At 30.5% G+C, this 27593-nt stretch overlaps 5 protein-coding genes and 1 non-coding gene across 9 annotated transcripts; 1 reads left to right on the forward strand and 5 right to left on the reverse strand.

The window, feature by feature from the left end:
• Positions 1 to 6673: 6673 nt before the first annotated feature.
• Positions 6674 to 10928, reverse strand: LOC107475754 (peroxisome biogenesis protein 16). The gene is made up of 8 exons (XM_016095406.3): positions 10663 to 10928; positions 9737 to 9794; positions 9133 to 9349; positions 8729 to 9009; positions 8104 to 8372; positions 7818 to 7885; positions 7629 to 7690; positions 6674 to 7173 (listed from the first exon to the last, which is right to left on the reverse strand). The coding sequence occupies exons 1-8, from the start codon at positions 10729 to 10731 to the stop codon at positions 7112 to 7114; spliced, it is 1086 nt and encodes a 361-aa protein (XP_015950892.1). The 5' UTR covers positions 10732 to 10928; the 3' UTR covers positions 6674 to 7111.
• A 201-nt stretch (positions 10929 to 11129) lies between these two features.
• On the forward strand, positions 11130 to 13441 carry LOC107475755 (ubiquitin-related modifier 1 homolog 2). The gene is made up of 4 exons (XM_016095407.3): positions 11130 to 11245; positions 12396 to 12471; positions 12569 to 12651; positions 13095 to 13441. The coding sequence occupies exons 1-4, from the start codon at positions 11223 to 11225 to the stop codon at positions 13210 to 13212; spliced, it is 300 nt and encodes a 99-aa protein (XP_015950893.1). The 5' UTR covers positions 11130 to 11222; the 3' UTR covers positions 13213 to 13441.
• Positions 13442 to 13926: 485 nt separating this feature from the next.
• On the reverse strand, positions 13927 to 14007 carry TRNAL-AAG (transfer RNA leucine (anticodon AAG)). The gene has a single exon. It is a non-coding gene; the product is annotated as a tRNA-Leu (tRNA).
• A 753-nt stretch (positions 14008 to 14760) lies between these two features.
• On the reverse strand, positions 14761 to 18166 carry LOC107475865 (ATPase GET3A). The gene is made up of 7 exons (XM_016095539.3): positions 17729 to 18166; positions 17012 to 17136; positions 16758 to 16908; positions 16282 to 16392; positions 15877 to 16015; positions 15659 to 15774; positions 14761 to 15152 (listed from the first exon to the last, which is right to left on the reverse strand). The coding sequence occupies exons 1-7, from the start codon at positions 17984 to 17986 to the stop codon at positions 14982 to 14984; spliced, it is 1071 nt and encodes a 356-aa protein (XP_015951025.1). The 5' UTR covers positions 17987 to 18166; the 3' UTR covers positions 14761 to 14981.
• A 1775-nt stretch (positions 18167 to 19941) lies between these two features.
• On the reverse strand, positions 19942 to 20518 carry LOC127744813 (uncharacterized). The gene has a single exon (XM_052257318.1). The coding sequence runs from the start codon at positions 20383 to 20385 to the stop codon at positions 20065 to 20067; it is 321 nt and encodes a 106-aa protein (XP_052113278.1). The 5' UTR covers positions 20386 to 20518; the 3' UTR covers positions 19942 to 20064.
• Positions 20519 to 21494: 976 nt separating this feature from the next.
• LOC107475756 (disease resistance protein RPV1) lies at positions 21495 to 27587 on the reverse strand. 4 transcript variants are annotated; one of them, XM_052257316.1, is made up of 6 exons: positions 27113 to 27479; positions 23806 to 24898; positions 23421 to 23720; positions 22500 to 23320; positions 21921 to 22418; positions 21496 to 21829 (listed from the first exon to the last, which is right to left on the reverse strand). In XM_052257316.1, the coding sequence occupies exons 1-5, from the start codon at positions 27337 to 27339 to the stop codon at positions 21968 to 21970; spliced, it is 2892 nt and encodes a 963-aa protein (XP_052113276.1). In that variant the 5' UTR covers positions 27340 to 27479; the 3' UTR covers positions 21496 to 21829; positions 21921 to 21967. The 4 variants fall into 4 exon arrangements, with proteins under 4 accessions (XP_052113275.1, XP_052113276.1, XP_020991547.2 ...); XM_052257315.1 differs by having other exon boundaries at positions 21495 to 21824; positions 21921 to 23320; XM_021135888.2 differs by having other exon boundaries at positions 21921 to 23320; positions 27113 to 27587.
• Between the last annotated feature and the right edge of the window lie 6 nt (positions 27588 to 27593).

The raw sequence follows: 27593 nt of genomic DNA on the forward strand, positions 1-27593 counted from the left end.
AAAATAAATTTAAACAAATTATGACCGGCTCGTATATATAATTTATAGATTTAAATAGATCAAACCTAAATAAATCAAATTGATCCGTTTGACCGCTCTAATACATACTTAAAGTTAGTGAGTGCAAAAATATGAATCGAAAACTCAATTCTTCGTTTATTATTACACTAATTCCTTCAGTATTAATATGTAGAATTATTTAAGTTATTGTGATAAAAAAAATCACTAGAGAAATTGTTTGGCCGACAAAAACAATAGGTTGTTTATTGGTGACTTCAGCTCTCACTATCAATACAATGCAATGCAATATCACACAAAACATACACTAAGCTTAACCAATCTTATCATCAATTACGAGAAGGCATATTCTATTTTTCATGAATCACATGCTGCTTATTTATTCATTTATATATATTGTGTTGTGCTTGAGACATTTTTTCTTATCTTGTATGTGCATATTTTTTTGTTATGTTTATTGGTTATAGCTTTCATTCATTCAAATCAAATGTACCTCTTTTATTATTTTTATTCGAAGTATGAAAAAAAATATGTCACTATTTTTTATTCACATTATCCAAACTGAAATTTATTTTTACCGTGATATCTTCACTATTCTCTTCACCTACTTCCATCATGAAGAGATATTAATTTATCTTAAAATTATACAATACTTATTTTAATAAGAATAAGAAATCAACTTTTAACTAGATAATATTAACTAATTTTTTTATTATAAAATTATTTTTTTAATTCTTATTTTTTAGATGATTAGAATTTACGGTTTAAATTTAAAATAAAAATTGATGATATTAACAAAAAAAAAAAAATTGGCGCCCTAAAACTTTCTTTAGTAATTATGTTTCTAAATTTGTTGGACTTTACCTTAATTCAAAATTTCAAACAATACTAGCAATCTAGCTAGCATAATAATTTGTACCAACTTATTGATGATAAATGAGTGATTTCATTCTCAATTCAATATAGTGAATAGTTTAATATAATTATACACAAAAATCAAATAATTTCCTTATTGATATAAATACAAAAATAACCGCGGGACATGAAAAAAGAAAAAATAAAAAATGAATAGAATCACATTATAATTATGATGATTCACTCTTTATTTATTTTGTCTTGTTGTGCATGCACCCATCACCCCATGATACAGAAAGTGATAGGGTGGCTCCACTTTCTCCTCATGCAACCTTGGGACCCCACGGGCCATCCACACCCAGTGTTTTAAAAAGGGTAAGGGCCCGATGGGCCCATCCTCTATCTTCTCCCAGTATTGGTGGGCCCAACATGCACCCAGTGCGCACGCTGAGATGCCAACTATGCTCTCTCATGGGCCACATACACATGACACGCTAACTTGTGGCCCACTTTATCTCGCCCGTGTAATGCCCTCTGGCTGCGCACCGCAACTTGGTGATCCGTACGGGCCATCCTTATGTGGGCCCAGGCCCGATCTCAAATCCAACGGTTGGTTTTCCACCAATCAATCCTGTCTGTCGCCCCACCACTTGTAGCTGTGGGTCCCACCGGGCCGGAAATATAGGGCCGTGACCATTCTGGTTTGGTTGAAGTTGGGTGGCTTTTGGCCACCTTGTAAGTGGACCACAACCTAATATAAAATTAATGGTGGGCCTACTAATTAATTAGGATTAGTTTTGCTTAATTAACGTCCTACAAGCTAAGCCCCACTTTGGTATCTAAAATTGATGAATTACACTAATTTAGTTTCTAATTTTTTAATTATTATAATTTAATTTTTTAGATTAAAAAATGTAGATCAATATAATTTCTTTTATATTGTCTGGTACTAAAATTTAACGTCATTAATAACGTTACTTAAATCTTGTCACATTGAACATATTAAAATAGAAAACATTCTATCTAATTTTCTTTTTGTTGTTATTCTTCTTATAATTTTTTTTTATGTACAAAGTTGCAGGACAAAAAGAGATGAATGAAAGTGAAAGTATAATTCTTCATCATTAATCTCTGTAGACAAACATAAAAGTCTTAAACCCTTTCTCAACCTCTATAAACATCGATCCACACTTCGTGAGAACCAAAGGTTGGCCACAAACACTTTTTTCTTCCAGCAAAACAGCAATTTTTAGTTATTTCTATCCATGAAAGAGATAATTTTTTTTTTGAAATTTAGTTAAAAAAGAGATGAAATGATAAGGAAAGGAGCGCAATATTTTAGTATTGTAAAACTTTTTAAATGATATTATTTTAATATGTCCAACGTTATATGATTTTTGCCACGTTATTAATGACATTAAATTTCGTAACAAAAAATATATGAGAAATTATATTGTTATACTTTTTTAAATATAAAAAACTAAATTATAACCATTAAAAAGTCAAAGATTAAATTAATACAATTTGTTAATCTCAGAAATTAAAATGAAACTTAACTCATGCTCCACTTGTACATCATTATTTAGTTAAATTTTTAAATTTCACAATTAGTTATTTGTATAAACCTTTTTTTATAGTGTCTGTATATAAAAACTAAATCCATATAAAATATAAAAAAATAATAAAATTAATGTTAAGCACAAATTACAAAATAGAGCAAAAGTTTGATAAAACTAACCATATAATTAGTTAATTACCATATTAATTAACTAAACTGGAACTATTGTGGCACTTTGTGGGACTCAGCACTATACAGTCTCTCACCTATGGTTGGTGTTGGATTTGGAAGAGGGCCCCTCAGCAATGGCAAAATGGGAATTGAAGAAGCCCCATTTTCAATCAATTGGTCCCTACTTGTTTCTTAATTATTTTGACTACATTGTTTTTCCATACAACCTTCTGGATGGGGGACCTTTAATTTGCTTGTAGGTCCCAAATTACTGCACCTTATGGTGTAGGGTATACCCTCCTTCTAACTCATCTCACAAACAAGTGTTCCATTTTTCCTTCTAAAAGGATTTGTTTTATTATTTATTGCCCTACCAACTTTTGCATACTAGCTAATGACCTTCTTTAAATCAATTTGGGTTAGTCGAGTGGTTAACTCACTCGTTCGTTTAAATAAGTATTAGGGTTCAAATATCATCTTGTGTATGCAATAATTTATTTACCAATGACAGACCCTCAAATGAAGCTCAGATTCATAACGGATTAATTTTTAATTTGTCAGATTGAAAAATACCGTAAAAAAAAAGAAGAAGCTAATGACCTCGTTTTATTTCTTTCCTTTCTTTCTTAATTGCTTATGGAAAGTTTATTTATTTTTCTTGTAACTACTCTTCAAATATTCTATCAAAATTAATTAAGTTAATCTAATATCTAATTAATTTTCCGTACATTTTTTGGTTCTCAAACTTAAAATCATAAAAGATATAATAAAAAATATAATTCCTGATAATAAAATTCAAACATTGATAAAAAAAATAAATTATACAAATTTAACTAACCAAAATAAATGTTAATAATTTTTATAGATTATTAATTAATGTAAAAGAATTTTATACACACAACTAATTGTGTATTATCATATTAATAAAAAAATTATTTTTTAAATTTATTATTTAAAAAATTATTTAAACGTATATAAATCAGACTATGTATTAAAATTAACTTTTTTCTTTTTCATTTCCAAAACTTATATCTAAAACTTAAAAGAACATGGCTGAACCAAATAAAGTGATTAATAAGAAGAAACGTGGATGGTTTTGTTTATTATTTATTATTTAGAAATGAATGATGAAAAGAACTATTCCATTGGATGAGAATGGTGTTAGAAGGGGGGATGGAAAGTAGGGACCCTCCAAAAGAAGCTTAATTCACGATGCTTGTTTGTGAATGGTGAATGGTGATTGATGAGTGAATCATCAGAATTCAGAAGCCTTCAGTTCTCTTATTTTTCCCACCCACTGCTTTGTTAAGTTGAATTCTCTTTTGTCTCCTTTTATTTATGGAAAAGTATAGGGTACCAACGTATTATCTGCCAACTTCTGCCAACTCTTATTTATATTTGTGTTTCATGGAAGTGTGTTCGTAGATGTGTCTAATAATTAATATATTTTAAATACATATATAAAGAGACACATCCATAAAATATATTTATAAAGACACTTCTATTAAATACAGTTATAAAAAAGACATTTTTATTAGACACATCCACAAACACACTCCCATGAAACACAATTATAAATAAGAGTTGACAGAAGTTGGCAAATATGCTGTTGGTGGAACCGTTTATTTATTCCTCTTCAATCAATGCTACTTAAATTATTACTCAATGGATAATATTTTATTTATTCATGTCAATTTATTTTAAAGTTTTCTTTTATTTTTTCATCTACTCCTTTTTTAAGATTTTCACATATAATTAGTACATGATTAGATGATAATAATATCAAATAGGATAGTAAACGAAGTTTTTTTTATTATTATTATTCTTTCTAACATGAGAATGCAATCTGCCTCTAATAATAATGAAATTATTCTTAAGGTAAGAATAAAAATTATAAAACCTTATTTAATACTATAAATAATTAAATATCTATCTCTAATTTGGTTTGTGTATGGGATGACAATACAAATCAATTTACCTTTTTTAATAAAAAACATTTAACCAAAACTAAAGGAAATCATTTGTAAAGAATTAACTCAGCTTATTAAGAGGCAAGTAGTTAATTGAGAATCTAAATGAATTAATGAATAAATCAAGGCTAATATCACAATCTAAGCTTTAATCAATTTTTTATTGGAGCAATTTTAACCTTAAGATGCAATTTCTAACAAAATAGATTTAAAAATATTGAAATCATGTTGTAATTTTTAAAAATTTATTTTTATCTAATAAAATATACTAAAATAGTCTAGAATATAATAATATATTTTAAAAATTACAATATCATTTAAAATTTTAGAATTCATTAGTGAAATTGAAGTTTTTGAGATCAAAATGATATTCCAAATTTTTAGTGATCCCAAATAGATACACTTGGCCTTAAAGCATATCAATGGTCAATATTTCCTTCAAATATATCATGTTCTAATGATTTGGTGCGTGTGGGACCCACTTTGGAATTAAGCATATATAAGACTCCGTTGGAGTGTCCACTAATACAACTCTCTAGTCAATTGATCAATTCTTATTCCTTTTTACAAATGCCCTTTATGCATATTATATTATTTTGTTTCTGGAGTATTACATGTTAATAAAATTTAAATAAATTCCATTTCTATGAATTGTTGGTTTAAAATATACTACTGTATTATTTTTCATACAGTTAAGCATTTAACATTTTTATAATAGCTTTCACTTTTCATTTTATGTCACCATAACCTTTTTCTTCCTTTTACACTTTTAGATTAATATATTTAAATATAAAAAAACAGACATATTTTCACTATACTATATGATTAATTGGTGGTAAATGGTTTGAAATTAGTACTCAAAATACTATGCCATGCCACTTTGGAAGTTGATACATTCATGAACATTGGTGAGATGAAGATTCAAAGTGCGTCATGAGTCCTTCATTATAATTTCCACATTCAAAAGGCTTGTGAATAGTTTCACACTAATGTACCAAAATATAGACATTTTGTTAAAACATCCAACACATAAGAAAATACTAAATTTCTAAATGAAAAAAAAGTAAAAAAATTATGCCAAAGCACTGTAGTATGCCTAGTGATAATGATTTAGCCTCCTAGAGTATTGTTTTAACTACGAGACATCTTATTCTTATCTGTACCAACAAAAAACAGACAAAAAGCTTGGGACATCTTAGTTTTGGAGGTAGCAATGGTTACTAAATTACAAAATTAATATTCCTAGTTGACCTTTAAACATACACAATCATTGCTGCCAAGCTTGAATGTAAAGACATAGCTAGCCTTTACATTTTTTCATTTTTTTTTTAAAATAACATAGAAAACATTAGTTCTATATTTAAAAAAAAATGTTTAATTACTCTGTCAGTCCTTATAGTTTTTATGAGTTTTCAATTAGGTCTTTATACTTTTTTTTTTGATTGAGTCCCTATATCATATCAGATTTTGTAATAAGTCCCTATCGTAATAAAAATGTTAGAATTAACAGAATATTCCGTTAAGCAAAACGAATATGCCTAACACTTGACTGAATATTCTATATAGTTTAACAGAATATTCTATTAATTTCAATATTTTTGTCACTGTAGGAACTTAGTTACAAAATCTGATATGATATAGCTGTATAGGGGTCTAATTGAAAATTCGATGAAACTATAGAGACCGACAGAGTAATTAAACAAAAAAAATATATGTATCTTCTATATTCAATTACAAAGAACCATAATGAATAGAAACAAAGACAAGTTAAATTCTTTCGTTCTTAGATCTACACAGAGGTACTACAACACAATAAGATACCTCTTCTTCTATGAATAATATACCTTATTTTGGGTTAAAAGTATAATTCAACATAAGAATAAATTATAATTTTAACCCTAAAAATTTTTAGCTCTTTTAAAATCAATCCTTAAAGATCAATAATTACACCCATGATACTTAAAAGATTGTAATATTTAATTAAACCTCTATATTGGACTACAAATATTATTTTGTTGGTAAATTAATCAAGTAGAAATTAACATTTTGAGAGACAAAATGGTAGTTTATTCGTCAACACACAAAAGAAGAATACTGATGGAAGATAATATGAACAAGTTTAAACAATACAATTTCTTTCTCCAAGATCACATATTAACTTGCCAATTGATGATCCCTTAACTTATTATGAGTGCAAAACAACACAATAAAATTCTTTCTGAGAGAACTTTGTTAAAAAAAAAAAGGAACAAAATCTCCTAAATAAAAATATAATATCCCTATTTATAACAATTTGTGGGGAGTGGAGCCATATCATAATCATAGCTAACAATTTATCCCCACACATGGCACATGCAAGCCTTACACTTCCCAACTTTGGGATTCTTGTAATGTTCACCCTTGCATGGTTTCTTACATTTCAATCATAACCTTTTGCTGATTTGATATCTCTTGGTAATTTGAAAGATCTTGATTGGAGACATAATGGAAGAACACTAAGAATATCTTCCCAATTTCTATGAGTATCTTAGTTTTTCTATCATGATCCTGACATGTAGGTGTATCTTGTTTGGGCTCCAATCAGAAGCTCAACAAGTTTGGCTGCAAAATTTGTTAACATCAGATATCAGATGCTCAAACTAGTCTACCATGATAAAACAACACTCCCTCCGTTACAAAATAATTGTCGATTTAGACAAAGTGAGAAACTAAAAGAATCAATGTAATTATACATTGATTTTTTTTCTTTTAAACTGTTTTTATAGGAATTAAGGGATGGAAAATAATGAGATATTGAGACAATGGAAGCAAAAACAAGATAAATTGTCTTTTTCTCTGTATCTAATTTTTTGTCGCGACAGAAAATTCCTAAAATTTTATCCTAAGACAACGATATTTTGCCTGTTTCTGTATCTGTCTTTTTCTCCAAACGAATTTGTGTCATTTTAGTTACTCTACCAACAGTTGCCAAATAAGGAATGTACCATTTTTGTCGAAATTGACAGTTATTCTAAACCAGAGGGAGTAACAACAAAGGAAATAAGCACCAAACCAACCTGTGAGAAATCCTATGACAGGTATAGGTTCCAAAACTTTCTCAGTGCTCTCAAGTCTTTGCCTAAAAAAATTAGATATGAAAATTTTAGTATCAACATTCCTCCTCCTTAGAAGAAGAGTCACATTGTATAGATTTAAAAAAGTGAAAACAAGAAGGAAAAGAGAGGAAAATGTAAAATCAGTCTTACCTCGTATACTTGGTGAAGAATGGATCCCTCATAAGGTAAAGTACAAATAGCAGCTTCCTTCGTTTAATCTGAATGGTAAGCATTTCACAACAACTATTTAATAGGTTAAAGTTGAATACTACTACCAAAAAAACGATTGGACAACTACGAAAAATAAAAACGGCAGTTCTAGTTGCAATTTAACAATCAAGAATCAAGAATCAAGAAGGAAGGCTCCATATAATATGACTCTAAAGTTTCAGAAACTTGTTTCTGAGAGCGTGAAAGAAAATCATAATGCTCAAACCTCATCCTTTTCCAGGGCAGAAAGATGATACTTGTGCTCATTCCTGTTAGTCGCTGATGTGGAAACTAGCGAAAGAATAGTGTTTGACATGCATTCAGTAGCCAAGGAGAGGAACCAAGGGGTCCATGACCGAATACCACATTTTCGGATGCATAAAACATAAATAAGTGGTCTGCAAATAAACAGAACTTCCCCAATCAGAAACAATGCCCCAGGAAGACCTCTTTTTGACAATATGGTGGAAAGTGTTGGTCTCTCCGCCCTTGGAACTGTAAGAATGCAGAGGGCAACGACTATTAGGTTGAGTTTGGATAACACTAATGATTTATTTTTTTTTTCCTTCTATTGTTTACAAATAAAAAAGTTTTATTTTTAACATTTTTATCCTATTTGGGAACATAGCTTATTACTTCTCAAAAGTCACTACTAATACTTTTTAAGAAGTTAAAATATGTAGCTTATCAAGAAGCACTTCATCTAAAATAGCACTTCTATTACCATGTATCCAAATATATATAAAAGCTACATTCCCAAATGGTGTCTTAGTTGTAACACTATAAAAGAACCTAAAGGTTTTCCATAACACTAACAACTAGCAAAAAAAATTATATTTAAAATAGATTACTTGAAGATGCCATAATTGCTTGTTGGTGTTGAAGCCTACGAAACTGTGCAGGATCTGACACCATCCTTGCTGTATCTCCAAATTTACTCAAAGCAGACAGTGCTCTTCCTTCCAGATTCGATGGGTTTGGACCATTTTTGTTTGACAAGAAACTAGAACCATAATGCCCATCAGGCTTGGACCCTTTTTGACCTGAATACGTAGCATCATTAGATGTCTCCCCTCCATGTAGCAGCATCTTATATCCACTCTTCCGAAACAAAGATAACCGAACGAGTACCCTGAATTGTATAGTGACTCGAGATAATAAGAAAAATGGATCAACGACTATAAATATAAACAAAACAATGGCATACTGAGGATAGTAAGAGGGGCCGAACGCTAAATTACATTCTACTACTTACTTGGTTCCTTCAGTAACAGCAAGAAAACTCCATTTCTTATCATCCCCATAGTAATGTTGTGCCACAACTTCAACTAATGTTTCCAAATCTTTTAGTGCAGATAAGCATAATGGATAAGGAAATGTATAAGGCTCTACAGAGCCTGTAATGTTTTGAGCAGGCGCTGTATCGATTATATGTTCATTGATAGCAGTGATAATGCCTAGAACGGTTGTCACTGCATAAATCATAAATTTTTCAATGAGGCACCAATTTGTACACTGTAGACAAATATTATTGGAGAAAAGAGAGATGATAATTAGATCTCACAAGTCATAAGTCATAAGATTAGTGAAATTTAGGCAACCAAAATATGTATGTGAATTTGGGAATTTGCAACAACGGGATCTAAGAAGACATACATCTCTGCCAAGTAAAGTGTTATTATTTTCTAGTAAGAATTTTCAGGATCAACATGAACAAATAATTGAAGTAGAATACCATAATCAGTTTTTATTTCAAATTTTGGAATCCACAGAGAAGTAACTGTTTGAATTGAGATAAAGTCTTATATAATTGCGGAAATCCAAACAAGTAGCTAAAAGTTACCAAAATTACACAAAACCTGCTTCAGGTCCAATCTCTGATTCTGAGAAACGTTCTGGAAGAAGCCATGTCAAGCCCTGTCCACGTTTTTAATCACCCAATGAGATAAACAAGCAACACATACAAATACTCAACATATAACAAACTTCATCCCAAGTTTCAACACAATATGCCCCATAGACTCGTATGAAAGGACAGTTACAATCATAGCAAAAATGAATTTTTCCTTATCATTTGTTTACTCATATTGTGACAATATTTTCATCCTCTTGTTCTTACACAAGAGCATAAGCATCACAAGATAGCACATTACCACTTAATGTGAATTCATATTAAAATAGCCATTTTGCACAGATTTCTGTGTACTTCAGTGTCATTATATAATTCAAGCACTGAAACTATTAACAACACAATCATGACTTTGTTCACAAATTTTATTACTTGGTTGATTAACAATTAAAGATTGAGGTTCATGAATTGTAATAATAAAAATGAATGACTATATGCAATTAAACATTAGATACATGAATCCAAGTAAGCAAAATGAATAAATATAAAAACATGTAACAGCAAAATGATCACATTTAACATAGCAAAGTAATCATACTAAAATCTCCCTACAAGTTGAAGTTCAAAGTCACATGAACAGCTATATATCTAAACATGCTCCTCATGTAAGAACCCTTTGCACTTGGAGCATTAGTATCCACCTTACTCTGCAATTCACCTTTTTTTAGATATAAACAAAGATCAAATTCTTCACCGCTCGATTATAAATGAATACTATGTCATAAACTATCTAAAACAGATGCTTGAATTCTCATATAAGACCCATAAATAATCACTACAAATCTAATAATATTTCACCAATACTTCCACTTTTAACACCAAATTAAAAAAAAAAAAGATAGAAAGTGAAATTGGTAATCAAAAGCAAAATCTTACATTGGCCAAAGACTCCAACGAGTGCACATAATCTTTGTTCTCTCTGACCCATCTCTTGTAAGCTTCCATAGCCCTTCTTCACTCACTCCCTACAAATTTATCAACAAATAGAAACTTCAAAGGCACCGAATTCGGAACTCCTATGCATAATTTGCAGGTTTCTGAAACGACCCGAATAGCCAAAGGTTCAAACTTTGGACACAGATTGCGCGAATTGAAGATGGGATTTCCAATCACTAAAAACAGGTAACGCAAGGCATTGAGATGAACGAGGAGGTGTCGTATTTTATGATGAAAATTGAAGATTTGATATTGACCGTTGATTCCACACTCCCTTTCTGAATCATACACCGTCAGATTGCAAGTGATTTTATGTTAGTAGAAATGAACGGTGGAGATTAAAAATTAGATTTTGATCACGCGGTTAAAAGTTGTTGATATATATAAGCTTATATTAATATAATAGCGTTGGAATAAAATTGGATTGAGCTAGTTGTGAAGAAGGGTTCCTCTTAATAGGGTTTTGGTGTTTCTGAATTTCTGAGAAAACATTGTTCAACATGCAACTGACACTGGAATTCGGGTAAGTGTTTATTAATCTTTTCTTCTTTTTTTTTTTTTAAAAAAAAAAATCACTTGTGATTATTTTTATCAATAGTTTTACTTTTTCTGTGTCTTTTTGAGTTTCTTATAACTGAGAATGTGAGAATAGGATTTAGGTTTTGGTCATGATTATCAATCTCTCTAGTTAACTTGTAAACTTAGGTCTCCAAAATTTGATTTTTAGGATTGGAGTTTATCTAACATCTAGGAGCCTAGGTGAACTCTCGAGTTTGAATACTTTTGTTATTGGTAATATCCAAAAGTATCTGAATATTGCTGGGGTTGAAATTTTAGCTCTTGGTCTTCGTTTAGGTTATTGTTCATCATAATTGGTTTTCTCCTTGGTCTCTTATGTTGTTGTTGTTTGGAGTTTTGTTTATTATGAGTAAAGAATATTTGGATTTTGGATCACATTTATTCATACATAAGCACATAACTATTTTCACAAGTATGTTTTTAGGGATGAGAAAAATTATTATCAACATGATTTATGTTATTTTGTGAAAAAAAGAGCCATAGCGAAGTGAGCCTTAAGTGTCTTCTTGTGAAATAAGGAGTATATGTTACTGATTGTTGTTTCCAAAATTCTGAAAACTCATAACATGCTTAAGAATTTAAACAATGTTTGTTCCTGGTATTGAATTGACAGGATTCGTTCACTTTAGTTTCCACTTTCCAGTTAATAGATTAAAGCAACAGATGGAAAAAAAAAATTCATTTGAGATATTTCACTGTGTACTATCTTTTGGGTTGTGTTACATTTGTAATCTTAATTTGAAATAGGCTTGCAACATTTTAATCTAAACTGTTGAAAGTTATTTTATAACAAAAATGTTATCCATACACCAAAATCAGCCACCAATGTATTTGTGGATAAATACATGTGTGGTTTAATTTATTTTTAATGTGTATTTATATTCTAACATGTATTTTATACTGGTAGCTGATTTTGGTGTACACGTAGCATAGTTGAATTTATAAATAGGTTTTCACTTTTCAAATTGGTTTTTCACTGTTTTAGCAAGAGACTGTGCTAATTTTATACGTTGTCGTGTTCAAAATAATTGTTCTGCTAGAGCCAGGAATTTTTGTCTGCTATATTAAGATGCATGTTCATGTTTCCATTACAGAGGGGGATTGGAGCTTCTTTGTGACTCTAAGAAGATTCACAATGTCAATGTTGAAATCCAAAATGGAGAGGACAAGGTAATGCATGACTTAAAATATTAACGAAATAAGATATGCACGAAACACTCTTTTATGATTGACATTCTTTTAAGATTCTTTTCTTCTTGTTTCTCAGCTTACTATGAAAGATTTGCTGTCTTGGGTGCGGACCAACTTGATTAAGGAGAGGCCTGAAATGTTCATGAAAGGAGATACCGTGTAAGTTTAATAACATAAATTGATTTGAGTTGTGCATTGCAAACAATTAATCATGTTCATCACTCATGCATGCACCTTGAATTCTTTAGTGGACAAGAGGAGAGACAATTGAGTTATGCTTAAGCTAACTTACAATTCGGAAAAAATGCAATTGTTAATTGACCCCTGAATTTTAGCACGTATGCATTTTAAACCACATACTTTCAGAATTTACATTTGATACCTTCAGTTAACTTTTGGAAGAGAAATTTATAGAAACCTTTTCTGAACCATTAGTGTACTTAAGAGTATCGAATTATACATTTTGAAAGTTTAAGTTGTAAAATGCTAAAGTCAATCACTAAAGTTCCATCTACATATAATTTGAAGTATTATCAATTTTGATCATTACACTTGTGTTGAAGTTTGATAATTATTTCCGCTTTCTGCTGTTCGTGATGCAGGCGACCCGGAGTTCTTGTCCTCGTGAACGATTGTGATTGGGAGTTATCTGGTCAGCTGAATACATCACTAGAAGAGAAAGATGTGGTAGTTTTCATATCAACTTTACATGGTGGCTAATCACTACTATGGAAGATCATCATCATCATCATCATCTAGTTGATGAAGTAATTGTTATTGATATACATACACGGTTTTTGAACTCATTAGTGAACCATTTACATGATAAGTAAAATTTTGGCATTCTAATGGGGGAATCCATTTACTGTGCTAACTATGTCATATGGGTTGAACATTATATCCTTTTGTATGACATTGAGAAAGTAATATTTACTTCTTTTTGTTCCAAGAGCACCTTGATGATGAATTATCCTTTTTGTTTTTTTTTTGAACGACGAAAAATAAGAATTCAGTATCTTGAAGTTCCTTTTTTCTTTTGTTTCTTTTAGCTGGTTTCATAATGAATGTTGGGGTGTTTACTCAAATTTTCAATGACTGATAATGCTCAACCTAAGTCCTCAAAATGCGTAATTTTGATGTGGTAACTTGAAAAATAATTTAACATGGTTTAAATAGAACTATTTATATAAGTATGTATATGATAATAATGACCTTGCTTATAACTAAGCAGTTCCCTTTTTATATTAGACCAAACAATTGTTTTTTCTGCTGGGGTTGTAGTAGTTACTAGTTACTTCTTACTTTGAACTGAAAAATGAGTTTGGTTTTTCAAAAATTTTGCTCAAAGAGGAAGCCCATTGTTAAAGGAAAAAAAAACCCAAAATAAGTAGTAGGGAAGCCCAAGTCCATTAAAATGAAGATATAATGAAGGAATGTTGAGAGTGGGATTTGAACCCACGCCCTTTCGGACCAGAACCTTAATCTGGCGCCTTAGACCAACTCGGCCATCTCAACTTGATGACATTGTAGCTGATAAAGTTTTTTATGTATTAATATTTTCTGGTAGATTAATTATTTTTGGTGTAAGCACTTGCACGAAGTTAATTGAAGCAGTTAAAAAAAATGGTTCTCTAAATGATATTCTTACTCTTAAAATCATGTAAAACATCATATAAGGGAATATAGATTGCAATGGAATTACCTTATTATTGTTATTGTCATTATTATTACATAGCTTAATTTGCTTTCTAGACTAAAAAGATATCAACTGAAATTAGTTAGAACACCGATAAACATGTCATTAATTTTTTTTTTGTCAAATTTATCGGTATTCTCTTACAAAAGTAATCCCAGTTAAGCATTGAAAATCCCATCAAATAATAAGAAAAATGTCACTTTCTTGAGAACTAAGTTCTTACTTCATTAACAATATGGTAAATATACATTGTACTATTCTTTCTGCAAGTTGTTTACAATGTGAATTTACATATTTACAAGCACATATGTTACCAAAAGTTAATAAAGTTACTACCATTCACATAGCACACTTTGGAAGTTTAATTTCACCCCAAAAAATAAGTGAGCAAAATTTAACCATCATCAGAAATTTGAAGCAGAAGCAAGACCAAACATCATTTTATCATTTGTGTCAAGCTTTTAAAAAAAAGTCACACACAAGAAAATTTTCTACCAATAACAAACTAGAGTTATTATTTTGCATGTCACTTTTACTTGGAATTTGAAGCAACCTAAACTAAAGTATATTGATATGAAAGTGTCCAACTCAAAAATCTGTGATATACAAGTGAAGAATAAAAGAATATTCATGAAACAACTTGGACTAACCTCTGTTTTTTTTTTCTTTTCTTTTTTCTCTTTCTTGTTTACATGAGAAAGCTACTTCTAAGTTGTAACATTAAATAAAATAAATAGAATGAATAAAAAGAATGTGGACCAAAAATGCCTATTATTCATTAATGGAAGATCCATCAAGCCTTCTCCTTTCTGATTATGGCCAACTGTTCTTCCGCCTCGCTTAGCTGCTGCTTTAGTCCCAGTACTCTGCGCTCTAACCGCTCCTCTGGGTCTGTACTGCATGATGGTTGATACGGCGTCTTAAAATGTTTTGAAAATGCTTTCAGAGCTTCAACCCCAGTAACCTATAATGTGCACTTCCTAGTTAAAGGTTGACATAAACAAGATACTATATACGTATGCTCCATGTAACAACCTTTAAGGAATAAACTTGGTGTATTTTACACCCTAACCTTTCTTAACTCGCAATCCAACAATTTTAAGTTGTCAAACGGTGTGAAAAAAACCTTTAGTTAACTTTCATTCCCTACAAAATCACATGTTCATGTGGAAAGTGTTCTATGAACACAATTACCCTTTGAAGAAGAGAAAGTTTGGAAGAAAAGTTAATTGAATGTCTTTTTTTGCATCGTTTGACAACTTTAGAGTGTCAAATTGCAAAGTTTAGGGTATAAAATGCACATGAGCCGTTGTTCACTTTGGGAGGTTGCAATTGAATATTCTCTAGATTCTATGATATGACAGTATGACATCCTCGGAGCCATGTAACCAACATAGTTGTAATTGTTACATATATGCATCGATCGTCCCTGAATATCATTATCAACAATACAACAAGTGAACGACTTACCTCTTCTGGGAGTAATGGCAACTTGGTGATGTGAAAGTCATCATACAATTCATAAAATTGATTCAGATATTTCTGTTGCATTTTCATTCTTGCTTGAAGTAACTTGGATTCAACATCTACAAGGACAAACAGTTTAGCAGACAGTATATACATTCACAGATATAGAATTTTGCTAACTTCCGATGAACTCATTTTAAAGGATATGGAAAGCACACTACCTTCTTCGTCATGGATTACTTGATTAATAATGATATTGTGTGTGTCTATCTCGAACTTTGCAAGTTGTTGAACCAATCTCTCCGTTTCATAAAGTGAGAGGAATTCCGGAATGCAAACACACACGAAAGTTGTCATGTCCTGTGATCAAAAGAAGTATAATAGAGATTAATTGGAAGAAGATTATTGGTACCGTACTTGGTGACTAATACAACGCCAAGCATATAAGAATTACCATAAATAATTAAAATATGGTAATTAGAACGCTTTAGTTGATCACATTAATTGTCAAACGAAGAGAGCTAAAACAAGATTCCCAAGCCTTAAAAGAACATCTAATTTGGTGAAGAGGAGAAAAATCATTATGTTAAAAACAATTAATAACAGACATTAAATGGAGTAAATACCGGATCTTTGAATTGCTGGTTAACTTGTTCAATTACATCCTTCATGCCTTCAAGCCTCCCAAGAATTGCATCATCACCAAAATCATCACCCATACCAAACATACGAGTCATCTGTGGTGTAAATTTAAAAAAGTTTCCTATTACACTATGGATGTTGAAGCAAACAAACTCGTACTATCCAATGAAAAATCAAACAATATTCCACTCAGCAGATATATAATTATTGAAAAGAAATAATATTAATAACAAAATAACTCATCATGCATCAAAAGATGGCTAGAGAACCATCTACCTATAAAAGAAAAAATAAAGAAAAAATCTGATGAAAGAACAAAATCCTGTTATCAGATAAATCTTCTATATGTTAGAAATAGGTCAAGATCATCACAGTATTAGAAACATAACCAGAATGTAATCAACTTCTAACTAGTGGATGAAATATCATGTGATGAAGAAAAGAAGTATTAAGTTCATACCTGATTAAGCAATCCACCAAATTTGCTTTTCAAAGACATCATTTTTGCAAGGCCCTTCTCTAAAACAGATGGGAATTGCAATAGTCTGAGTGTATGGCCAGTGGGAGCAGTATCAAATACTATTACAGAATAATCCAGTGTCTGCACCAATCTGTAAGTTATTATATGTCAACAGAGGCTTATCCAATGAAAACTAATTTAGAAGGTAGTTAAAAGAAATTGTTTAACATGATTAAGAGTCAAAGTAATCTTACTTTAGCATCTCCGCGAAGCTCATGGCCTCATCGATTCCAGGAATTGCACCAGCTAACTCTGAGAACCATTTTTCCATCCCATCAGAGCCTGAGGGGTTCTCTTGTTCAGCCACAGGATCCACCTCCTGCAAAGGATCAAAATTTCAGAATATAATTACCAAAAAAAAAAAAACGAGACGAGTTCCTGCATATCAGGTTCCTAAGAAAGCATTAGACAACATGGGCATGATCAAATTCATCAAAAGCCTAAACTTTTACTAGTAATAGTAATAAATCAAATTACATGACATGTTTTTGCAACATAATCCGAAAGAACTAACAACTTAAAATGGCCATGTTGAAATTCATCAGAAGGCATGCTTTTTTAATTAAGAATGGAAAAAATCATATCATCCAATCACAAAGCATCAAATGAGATGATTTTAGAACCATGAGCAAAAGAATTACAACAAGAGACATGCTCAAATTCATAAAAAATGCATCTTTTTCCAAGCTCCTCAAAGCATAAAAAATACATGGTTTTGAAGCATGGACCAATAGAATTATAGAAATGACATGATGGGCATGCTCAAATTCATGAAAAGACATAAACATTCATTAATAATAACAATAAACATGATAAATCATATTACAGAAGGAACAAAGCATCACAAAAAACATGGCTTTGAAGCATGAATGTAAATAGATAGATAGATAGAAAGCATGCATAGTTAGTACCATGGCATAGAGATTGGTGAAACCGTTGACAAGAATAGGGGTGTGAGTGAACTTCTGCTGGAAAGCATCGCTAAGATTGTGAGCAGGGTCGGTTGAGATGATGAGAACGGAGGATCTGACTTGGGAGAGGAGCACGGAGATGATGGAGCTGCATGTTGTTTTTCCAACTCCCCCTTTTCCTCCCACGAACACCCACTTCAGTGTCTCTTCTTCTAGAATGTTCCTCACCGTACCTTCCACCTCCGAAGTTCTCTCCATTCTATGATTATATAACAAACACACCCACTTCTCTCTCTCTTTCTCTCTGTGATGTGGTTTTTGGTTTGATGATTGAATGAATGAATCTTGGGAAAGAGAGAGAAGACCGGGGTGGTTTGTTTTCTGTTATTGTGTGTGCTTGTTTGTTTATGAAGAAATCTAAGCTGAGAAAAGTGAACTTTTATTTGTTCTTTCTCAGATTCTGGAAATATTCAAGGGGAAATGGAAATCTTACGTGAAAATATATTTTACTTTTTTTCTGAAAAAAAGGGAGAAAAATGAAGGAAGAAACCAATTTTTTATTACTTTTGTTTTAGTTAAAAATAATTTCATGAATTATTAATGTGGTTTTAATTACACTACTTCCTCTAATTATTATTATTGTTATTATTTTCGTGTATATTCTTTTGTGGATTTTTTATTTTTGATATTAAAAGTGATTGATAAAAAAATGTGATAAAGATAAAAAAAAAACAATCTTTTATACCATCAAAAATACAAAAAATGTGTGCATAAGAAATAATAATGTAAACATCAGGTTTTTTTTCCCTAAAAAATTATTTTAAAAATTTTTTAAATTAGATGAGAAATCTAATAAGTTTAGTTTGAATTCCAAGTGTATATATATAGCATATAAATGAAATAGGCAAATAGCTATAGCCTATAGGCCTAGGGTGTTTGCGATTTTGAGATAAGAAAAGAAGATGGCTATATGAATAGAGACATATGTTGCATTTTATATTGAGCTCAATAATAGAAGTGTTTCACATTCTCTATATATAGTAATATATAATTTATAAGACAGTACAATGTTCATATGCATATATACATTAAAAAACTAATAATAATAATAATGATTATGACAAATTGAACACAGCCTTTGATAAAATAATCTTCATCATCTTCGACTCTTTTCCCTTTCTTAATCCTATCAACACTGAATATAATGAATTGACATCTTTCGTTTACAAGTGCAGCCATAAACATCACTGCCACTATGTCTTCGTTACAATCTGGATTAGATAAATATGGATGCTTCTTCTGTTTGACATCTGAACCACTTTGGGACTTTGTAACCTGGATAATAAACACTATCTTTTATGTTGATACATTTAAAAATGAGAAATTCTTGAAAGCCATTAGTTTTTTTTTTTAATTTTGATTATTATTTTATCAAAATAAATATTAAATTTATATTCAACAAATAAATTTTATTAATTTATATGTGCAAACTCTAAAAATACGATTCATTTAAGTTATAGCTGGTTGGTACGAAGAGGTAAATTAATTATACTATGTAGTGTATTTTAAAAAATGTTATATTATTTAAAAATTGATCAGATAATATATACATGTATCAATCTCTTTATCACATAAGTTTTTGAATTGTGATGACAACACAACAATTGAATCAGAAGATAAACATAAAAAGCATTGCATAAAAAAAACAAAATAAAATCGGTAAGACATAAGAGAGAAAATCTTTTAAAATTGAGAAACATTCAATTTGTTCAGTCCTTAGCTGTACGAGAATGTAAAATAAATGGTTCCTTGACAATGACTTCTTTAGAAGTTTGTCCTAAAATCTTTGAATCAACCGCACACACTATGAACAAAACATCTTCTAGCTCATCTATCTAACCGACAAGTTCCTAGTGTTCCACAATCAAATATTTATCTTTTTTTACATTATTTTTATATATTATTTTATGAAACTACTACATAGATTAAACTTTCTTTAGCTATAACCATATGTATGCTCTGGCTTCTTCTTCCACAAATTATTCATAACTTGTATGCAAGACGACTATATAAATGAAATAATAACCAGCTTCATTACAATTTATTTATACATAAAACGAGAACAAACATATGTTGCCTACATGAATAACATATGCTGCATTTTATACTCACCTCAATAATACTAAAAGAGTTTCACATTCTCTCTATATATATAGTAGCATATAAAACAGTTCAATGTTCATATGCATATATACGTTAATAACTAATAATGATGATTATTACAAATTTCCTATTCCAATAAAAAAAGAAGAACACAACTAATAAGACTACAAATATTATTGTGAAGAAGAAGAAGGTGTGATCTTGATGACAAGGCCAGGGAAGACATCATCAGGGTCATGGATATGAGGGTTGTTGTCAACGATATAAGGATCACCGCACTTGTCACTTATCGTGTGAAGTGTCTCCCCTTCTCCGACCACATAGATCTCCTCGCAGGGTCGTGGGAGAGTAATAATAGTGCTGCTATTGTGTTCATGAGTGAAGATGGTTAGCATGATGAGGAGAGTGGAAGAAAGAAGGAGAAGAGCACAGTACCATGAAGCTTCTTCAGCTGTGGCTTTTGACCCTTTTCCCTTTCTGGAGTTCAAAGCCATTGTCTTCGTCACAATTTCACAGAAGAGAGAAAGCTAAGATGGTTGGATGGAACTTGTAACTTGGAAGTTAATATTATATAAGCCAAGATATAAAGAGGAGAAAGAGAGAGAATGGGGGGCACGATGCTTGTGAGGCTCAGTTTTGGCGGTTATTCAGGACAATACAGGGGGTTGTGGAACAACAACAAAAGGAGCATCAAGATATGGAAATATATATGAATTTTTTTAATACGGAATAAAATGTGTTTTTTGTTTTCTTTTTTAAGAATAATTTTACGCATTCCTAGCTAGCTAATAATTAGTTTAAAAATAATTTCATTTTTTACAGTAATTTTATTTAAATATAATTTTTAGTGTGTATCTTGATATTAATTATTCATCGAATTTTTTTAATTATTTGACATGACTTAAAAGTGTTAAGATTCGATATATGCTTAAAATTTGAAGGTTTGATGTTGTCAAATTCTTTTCTTTAATTATTTTTACTACTTGACCAAGAGTTATTAGTCCATTGTTCTAACTTGTCATTTAAAAAATTTTAAACTCATATTTTGTTTACATTCACTATATTAACTTTAAATTTTAGTGTGACTCTGCACATTCTAATATCTAGTTTTTTTGGTTTTTTATATTATCTCTAGATTGAATTATAGTATGTCAATAAATATTTTATTTTTAAATGCATAAATCATAACTCACTCAAAGTATAAATTAGTTTTATGATGAGTCATGCGATGATGTAGCTAAGTATTGAATAAATTAGGCCTAGTTTTGAAATGGTGAGAGATAAATGAAGTTGATTCTATTTACACTGCTGGGACTGCTGCTGAGCAACAATAATGAGAGTAGTTCTATTTCTCTGTCTCTCTCTCTCTCTCTACCAACAGAGGAACCATGTGTATATGTAGGAACCATGTGTATATGTAGGTAGAGAGAGAGAAATAAAACTTGGTAATGATGCATTTCTTGAAAATTCAATGGAGGCAGGCTTGGATTATTGGGCTTAAATGATTACTCAAACCATTTACTCATGTCTGCTAATAGAATCTATATAATTAATGAAAATGTATCATGCTATTAAAATTGAAACGGGAATCTTTGATTGAATGCTAGAAGTACCAGAATAAATTAAAATCGTGTGAATTTGAGAAGGCTTTACATGCAATAATACATAAATTAAAACTTAAGAATAGAGACTCCTCACTTGTGTAAAAAAAAGTGTGGCATTCCCAAGAATCATGACAAAAAGTGGTTCAATTACATTAGGATACACAAATCAAATAAGAGGTTTACAAGACCACAAAGGTGAATGTAAGTGCATCTGTTTGTACAAACTTTCAAATAGTAGTACAAGGTGGAATTAGAGGCATGAAGCTTTTGCTAATGTTGAAAATCAAATGCAGTGGTAATACTCTCCCTTGCTGCCTTTTAAATCCAGACTACTCTGCAAATGAATAAAATAAGTGCATTTCAATAACATAAATGTGCACACTCTATAATTATAATCATTTTAGAATGTGCCTGATTAATAATACCTTTGATCAAGCAGCTAACTTTCTTTCACTGTTCTTGGTCATGCAACTTACTTCTTCAGGAGTCGATGTGATTTTCCTTTAATCTTCCGGATCATCTTGCTTTTCACTGCGTCTATACTCTGCCTTGTGATGGAGTTATGAGGATGAGGGTTCAACTGCAACTTGCACTCCAATTCAAGTTTTTGAATGACATCCACGACAGTTGAGGCATAAATTGGCAAAATCCCACACCCTTTGATAAAAACCAATTTTTTCCTTTCTTCTAATCTCTTCCCATATTCAGGTATATCAACACTGAATCTGAATGACATCTTTTGGTTGCTAGTGCTGTCATCATCATCACACATTTCAATTTCCCTAAACATGTCTTCATCGGGAAATTGATAAGTCCAAATAAAAACGCGATCTTCAGAGTTCCGTCGTCTTTCAGGAACAAAGTTTTGCCTTTTAATTTGAAATGTGTGCTTAACATCATCTCCGAAGTGGCCGTATTCACACCTGATATTGAGAGTACCCCATTTATTAAAACAAGGAGGAGGTACGTTTTGAGAGACAACACAACAGAAGATGAAACCCAACAACTGGTAGTAAGGTTGATCAAGTTCAATTGTTATGGACGCTTCTGTTGTCTGACATCCAAACCACTCTGGAACTTTGTACCCTGGATAACAAATACGACCATCCATTCTACGATATTCATTATAATTTATCATCTGATATTGACCTGTTAAGAAAGACAAAACATTTCTGAATATTGTGAGATGGGCATCTTCCGTAATATCATTCAGCGACTCCTCTTCCAATTTCACGCAATTTTCAAATGAGATCTGTCTTCTGTTCAAACTAAATACTGCCTTAAAACTGAATATTCTTTCCAGTGATGTGCACTCATCAGCAAGAAGCACTTCAATAGATGGTGGAAGCTCCGGTATAGATCGAAGACTACGACAACCTCTTACGTCAAGAGTCACTAACTTTGATAGGGTTTTGATATGGTGTGGAAGCTCAATTAGCTCTCTGCAATCCAAAAGACAAAGACGGAAAAGATATGTAGAGCAATAGAATTCATATGGTAAACTCTTAAATCTCGAAAAAGAGAAATACGAAATCGTCAGTTTTTCTGATGACACCGAAAATTCCTCCAGGCTTGAGCACATTTGAAACCCGAGTGCTTTAAGAGATTTCAAATATATGTTGCTTTTGACACTCTTCAATTTTTTGCAACCATCAAGAGACAATACCTCAAGTGTTTGGATGGATAAAATAGATGGATGAAGTTGACATAGATTTTGACAATTCCAAAGGTTTAACCATTTAAGCTTCGTTGCTTTACTGAAGTCTGGGAGCTCTTCCAACTTTATACATCCACCAAGGTTAAGCTCTATCAAATTCACAAGATCCTGTAACAATTTAGAGATACATTCATCACATTCTGCAAAAATCCTTGATTCCCAGTCAAAAGAAAACAGATAAAAAAGAAGTTCATATTAGTATTAGTACCTGTGCTCCATCCCAGAGTTGAGAAATTTGACTGTTACACATCCTAAGATTAACAAGTTTTTCTGCACAAAACCTTAATGGTAGAGAATTCAGAGGACAACTATTCCACTCCAGATAGCTGACTTTTGCAGGAAACGGGTCCAGGGTTGTGGGAATGTAGACTTTGGACTGTCTTTGATCCGAAGGAGCATAAAGCTTAAGAAATCTTAGACGAGGCATATTTGTAAAGGTGTTCGCATTTAAGTGTAGATCTCCAATTTGGGACAAGTCTATCATAATGCCTTCTACTAAACTTTTTTCCTGAAAACCAAAAATGAGTACTAACAAAATGCTATTGTAATAGTTTAATACAAGCAAAAACAAAATAGGTGTACCAGTTTCTTACCTCGCTATTTTTCAATAAGTTGCAGAAATCTTCAGCTTTATTTATTCGAGTGAGCTTTCCAGAATCTTTATTTGATTCTCGGCGAACGACTTCCCAACCCATTTGTTGTATCAAGTCATGCATTCCTATTCTATTGCCGAAAATAGTTATAAGAGCTTTACGCTCAAGAGTGCTTATTCCAATGTCGCCATAGAAACCACACGAGTCTAGAAAGCTTATAACATTACCCTTGTATTCTCCTCTGAAAAAGAATGCAATGTCAAGGAATATGTTCTTTTCTGAATCATCTAAACCATCATAACTCAATTTTAAGACATTGTAGATGTCCACATTGGGATGAACCCTGAGTTTTTTCAATGCACTTTCCCATTCTTTTATGCTCCTTGAGTGTAGAAAGGATCCCAATACTTTTAATGCTAATGGATTGCCCTTTGTGTAATTAACTGCCATTTTTGAAAGCTCTCTGTATCCATTTTCAGGACAGCTTTTGTGAAAGGCTTTTAAGCAAAAAAGCTCAAGGGAACTGTCAAAGCTCAATCCCCAAACCTTGTATCTTTTATCCACTCCTTTAGCAATTAGAATTTGCTCGTCTCTTGTTGTTACAATGACCCTACTACCTGCTCCCAGACAGATTGCTTCTGTTGTTAGATAATCTAACTTGTCTAATGCATCCACATCATCAAGCACTATGAGCACCTTTTTCCGACTCAACTTTCTCTTGACATACATAGATCTTGCATGGGCTGATCCCTTCACAAGATGTTCTCCCTCAAGTAGTTCAGAAATAAGTTTCTCATATAAGCTGTGTTTACCAGACTTTTGAGATTCTTCTCTTACATTTTCTAGAAAGCAGCAACTTTCATATCGAGAGGCATATCTGTCGAATATTGCCCTAGCAATTGTTGTTTTACCTATGCCTCCCATCCCCCAAATTCCCACAGTTCGAACTTCATCAGACTCCATTGCCATTAAAGGTTGAAGAAATTTAAAATGCTCATCAATTCCGACAAGGTCTTGGGGTGCATTTGAAAAAAGATGCGACAATTTTTCCGAAATATTCTTGACAATATCTTGGATGAGTTCTGATTCATTTCTATCGTATATGGAAAAGAAAAGGAGAAAGTATATCATAGTACAAGTAAAATTAGACAAGAATAAGAAGAGGGAAAAAAACAATAATAATGGAGACGAGTAATAAAAAAGAAAATGAGCATGTTTAAGCTGGTGATTTTTGGGAATTTATATTTTAATACTAAGTATATCAAGCAATTTAGATATTTAGTCAAATATATTAAATTAATTTTTAACTTTTTTTTTATAAAAGTGAATTTTTTTTCCATGTGTAGCTAACTTTTTTTAATATCTAAAGTAACTAAATATTATTATTTATTGCTGTTTCTTATTCTAATGTGCATTTTCATACTCTCATCCAACATAGTATGAAAATCATGCAAATCTTTATCAGTTTGCTTTTCTCAGTTGAAACTTGAAACGAATATGACCAACTTAGGGTGAATGGATAACTGTTTATTTGTCAATTTAGTATGAAATTAGATCTATATCGGGGAATGTCACGAAATTTAGATAGATATATAAATTAATATAAAATTTAACAATTATGTAATTACAAATTTATAGAGCTATGTGACAAATTATGAAAATATTTAATTCAAATTTGTTTATGTAATTTTATTCAATTTAGAATTCCAAGATAATAATAATTATGATATTAAAATACTTTGATTCTTATACTAATATTTTTATGTATGTGTGAAATAATATTTTTTTAATCAAAACCAAATTTCTAATACAACTAAACAAAGTTAACGTTGAAAAGGTAATTTATTTAATTCCTTTTAAAACTAATCCTAAATTTAACCACTTTAAAATTAAAAAAAATATATTCTAGTATTGGTAAATTGATACTTCTAATTTTTAATACAATTAAATAATTTTAACTCAGAAAGGATATTTTAATCTTTTAAAATTAATTATTTTTTCTCAAAGATAGATATTTTATTGATTAATAAAATAAATGGATGGTCCAGAGTAGTATTTTCTATTTTAAATATTAGAGAGGAATAAATTTTATTTTAGTCTTTCTAAAATCAAATTTAATTTTCTAATACAATTAAACAACTTTAATTCTAGAAGGTATTATTTTAGTCTTTTTATTATTAAAGTCAAGTTCCTAATTTCTAATAAAACCAAATAATCTTTATTCATCCTATAGTATTTTAGTATTTTCCAAATTAAACCTAAACGATTATTTAGTCTTTTAAAAAATTAATTATAAAAATATTTTAGTCTTTTAAAATTAATTCTCGAAAGGTATTTTTATTTCTTAAAATGAACTCTTTCCGTGTTTTAATCATTCTAAAATTAAATTTAAGTGTCTAATTTTTCATACAATCAAACAATATTAATTAGTCATATATAAGGATATTTTAGTGTTTATAAAACTTAATCCTAAAAAGTGATTTAATTTTTTTAAATTAATTATAGGAATATTTTAATATTTTAAATACTCAAATTTATAATTTTAAATATATTTAAACAAAATTAATTCTAAAAAAGTATTTTAGTCTTTTAAAAATGAACTATAAGCCAAGTGTTTTTAATATAAAATTAAAATTTATATTTTCTAATAAAATTAAATAATTATTATTAATCATATAAAGATATTTTAGACTTTTTAAAACTAACTTTAAAATAACATTTCACTATTTTTAGTTTTTTGAAAATAAACTATAAAAATATTTTAGTCTTTTCAAAATTAATGCTTAATGTGCATTTTAATCTTTTATAATAAACTCTGTGAATATTTTAATGTTTTTAAAATCCTATTCAAATTTTAATTCTAATATCATTTAATAATCTTTAATTAATTAAAAGGGTATTTTAGTTTTTTATTAATACTAAAAGGTTGTTTTTGTTATAATGTTAAAAACGATACTCTAAATCTTTTGTAACATTACTCTAATATTTTAGTCTTTTATAAATAATTAAAAGGATATTCTAGGATAACTATTTTTGTGTACACTATTTTATACATTTTTTAACTTTAATATTAGAAGTGATTCATAAGAAATAAAAAAAATGAATTTTTTACCTAAAACAAATACACAAAAAAGTATATAGAAAATGGTATAGATATGATTTCTCTATTAATCTATTTAAAGTAAACTAATTTGATGTAAGAGCAATGATTAACTCACTGTAGGGGGTAACAAATATAAAATTAAACAATAAATAGTAAAAGAGGCTACATAACAGAAGTATATACTCTCATGGTGAAAGATGTTACCGATATTTTGATGGATAATGAATTCCAGATAAATTTGCCGTCTTCTTCAAAACAGATTTCCAATTCTGCATAATTTTCTCTTCATATCTCTCTTTGTGGACATCAAAAGCTTCTGCAAAGGTTCTTTTTTGATACCTTACATGAGAAGGATCAACATTATAAAAAACAGGTATCACAATCCTTTCATACTGTTCCATGCATTCAATAATCTTCACAAGCTCCTCCATACACCATCTTGAAGAAGCATAGTGTTCCGAGAAGATAACCAATGAGATGTATGATTGCTCAATAGCTCGAAGGAGGGTGGATGAAATCTCATCTCCAGGATGAAGCTTTTCATCGTCAACAAAAAAATCAATTTGATTACGCTTCAAGTCTGTTGTCAAATGACTAAGAAAAGAAGTGCGAATGTCTGTTCCTCGAAAACTGATGAAGACATCATGTTTGATTAGAGGAACATTGAAAGCAGATGAAGTAGGGA

This window comes from Arachis duranensis, chromosome 2 (assembly GCF_000817695.3).
Source record: "Arachis duranensis cultivar V14167 chromosome 2, aradu.V14167.gnm2.J7QH, whole genome shotgun sequence".
Classification (NCBI taxonomy): Eukaryota; Viridiplantae; Streptophyta; class Magnoliopsida; order Fabales; family Fabaceae; genus Arachis; species Arachis duranensis.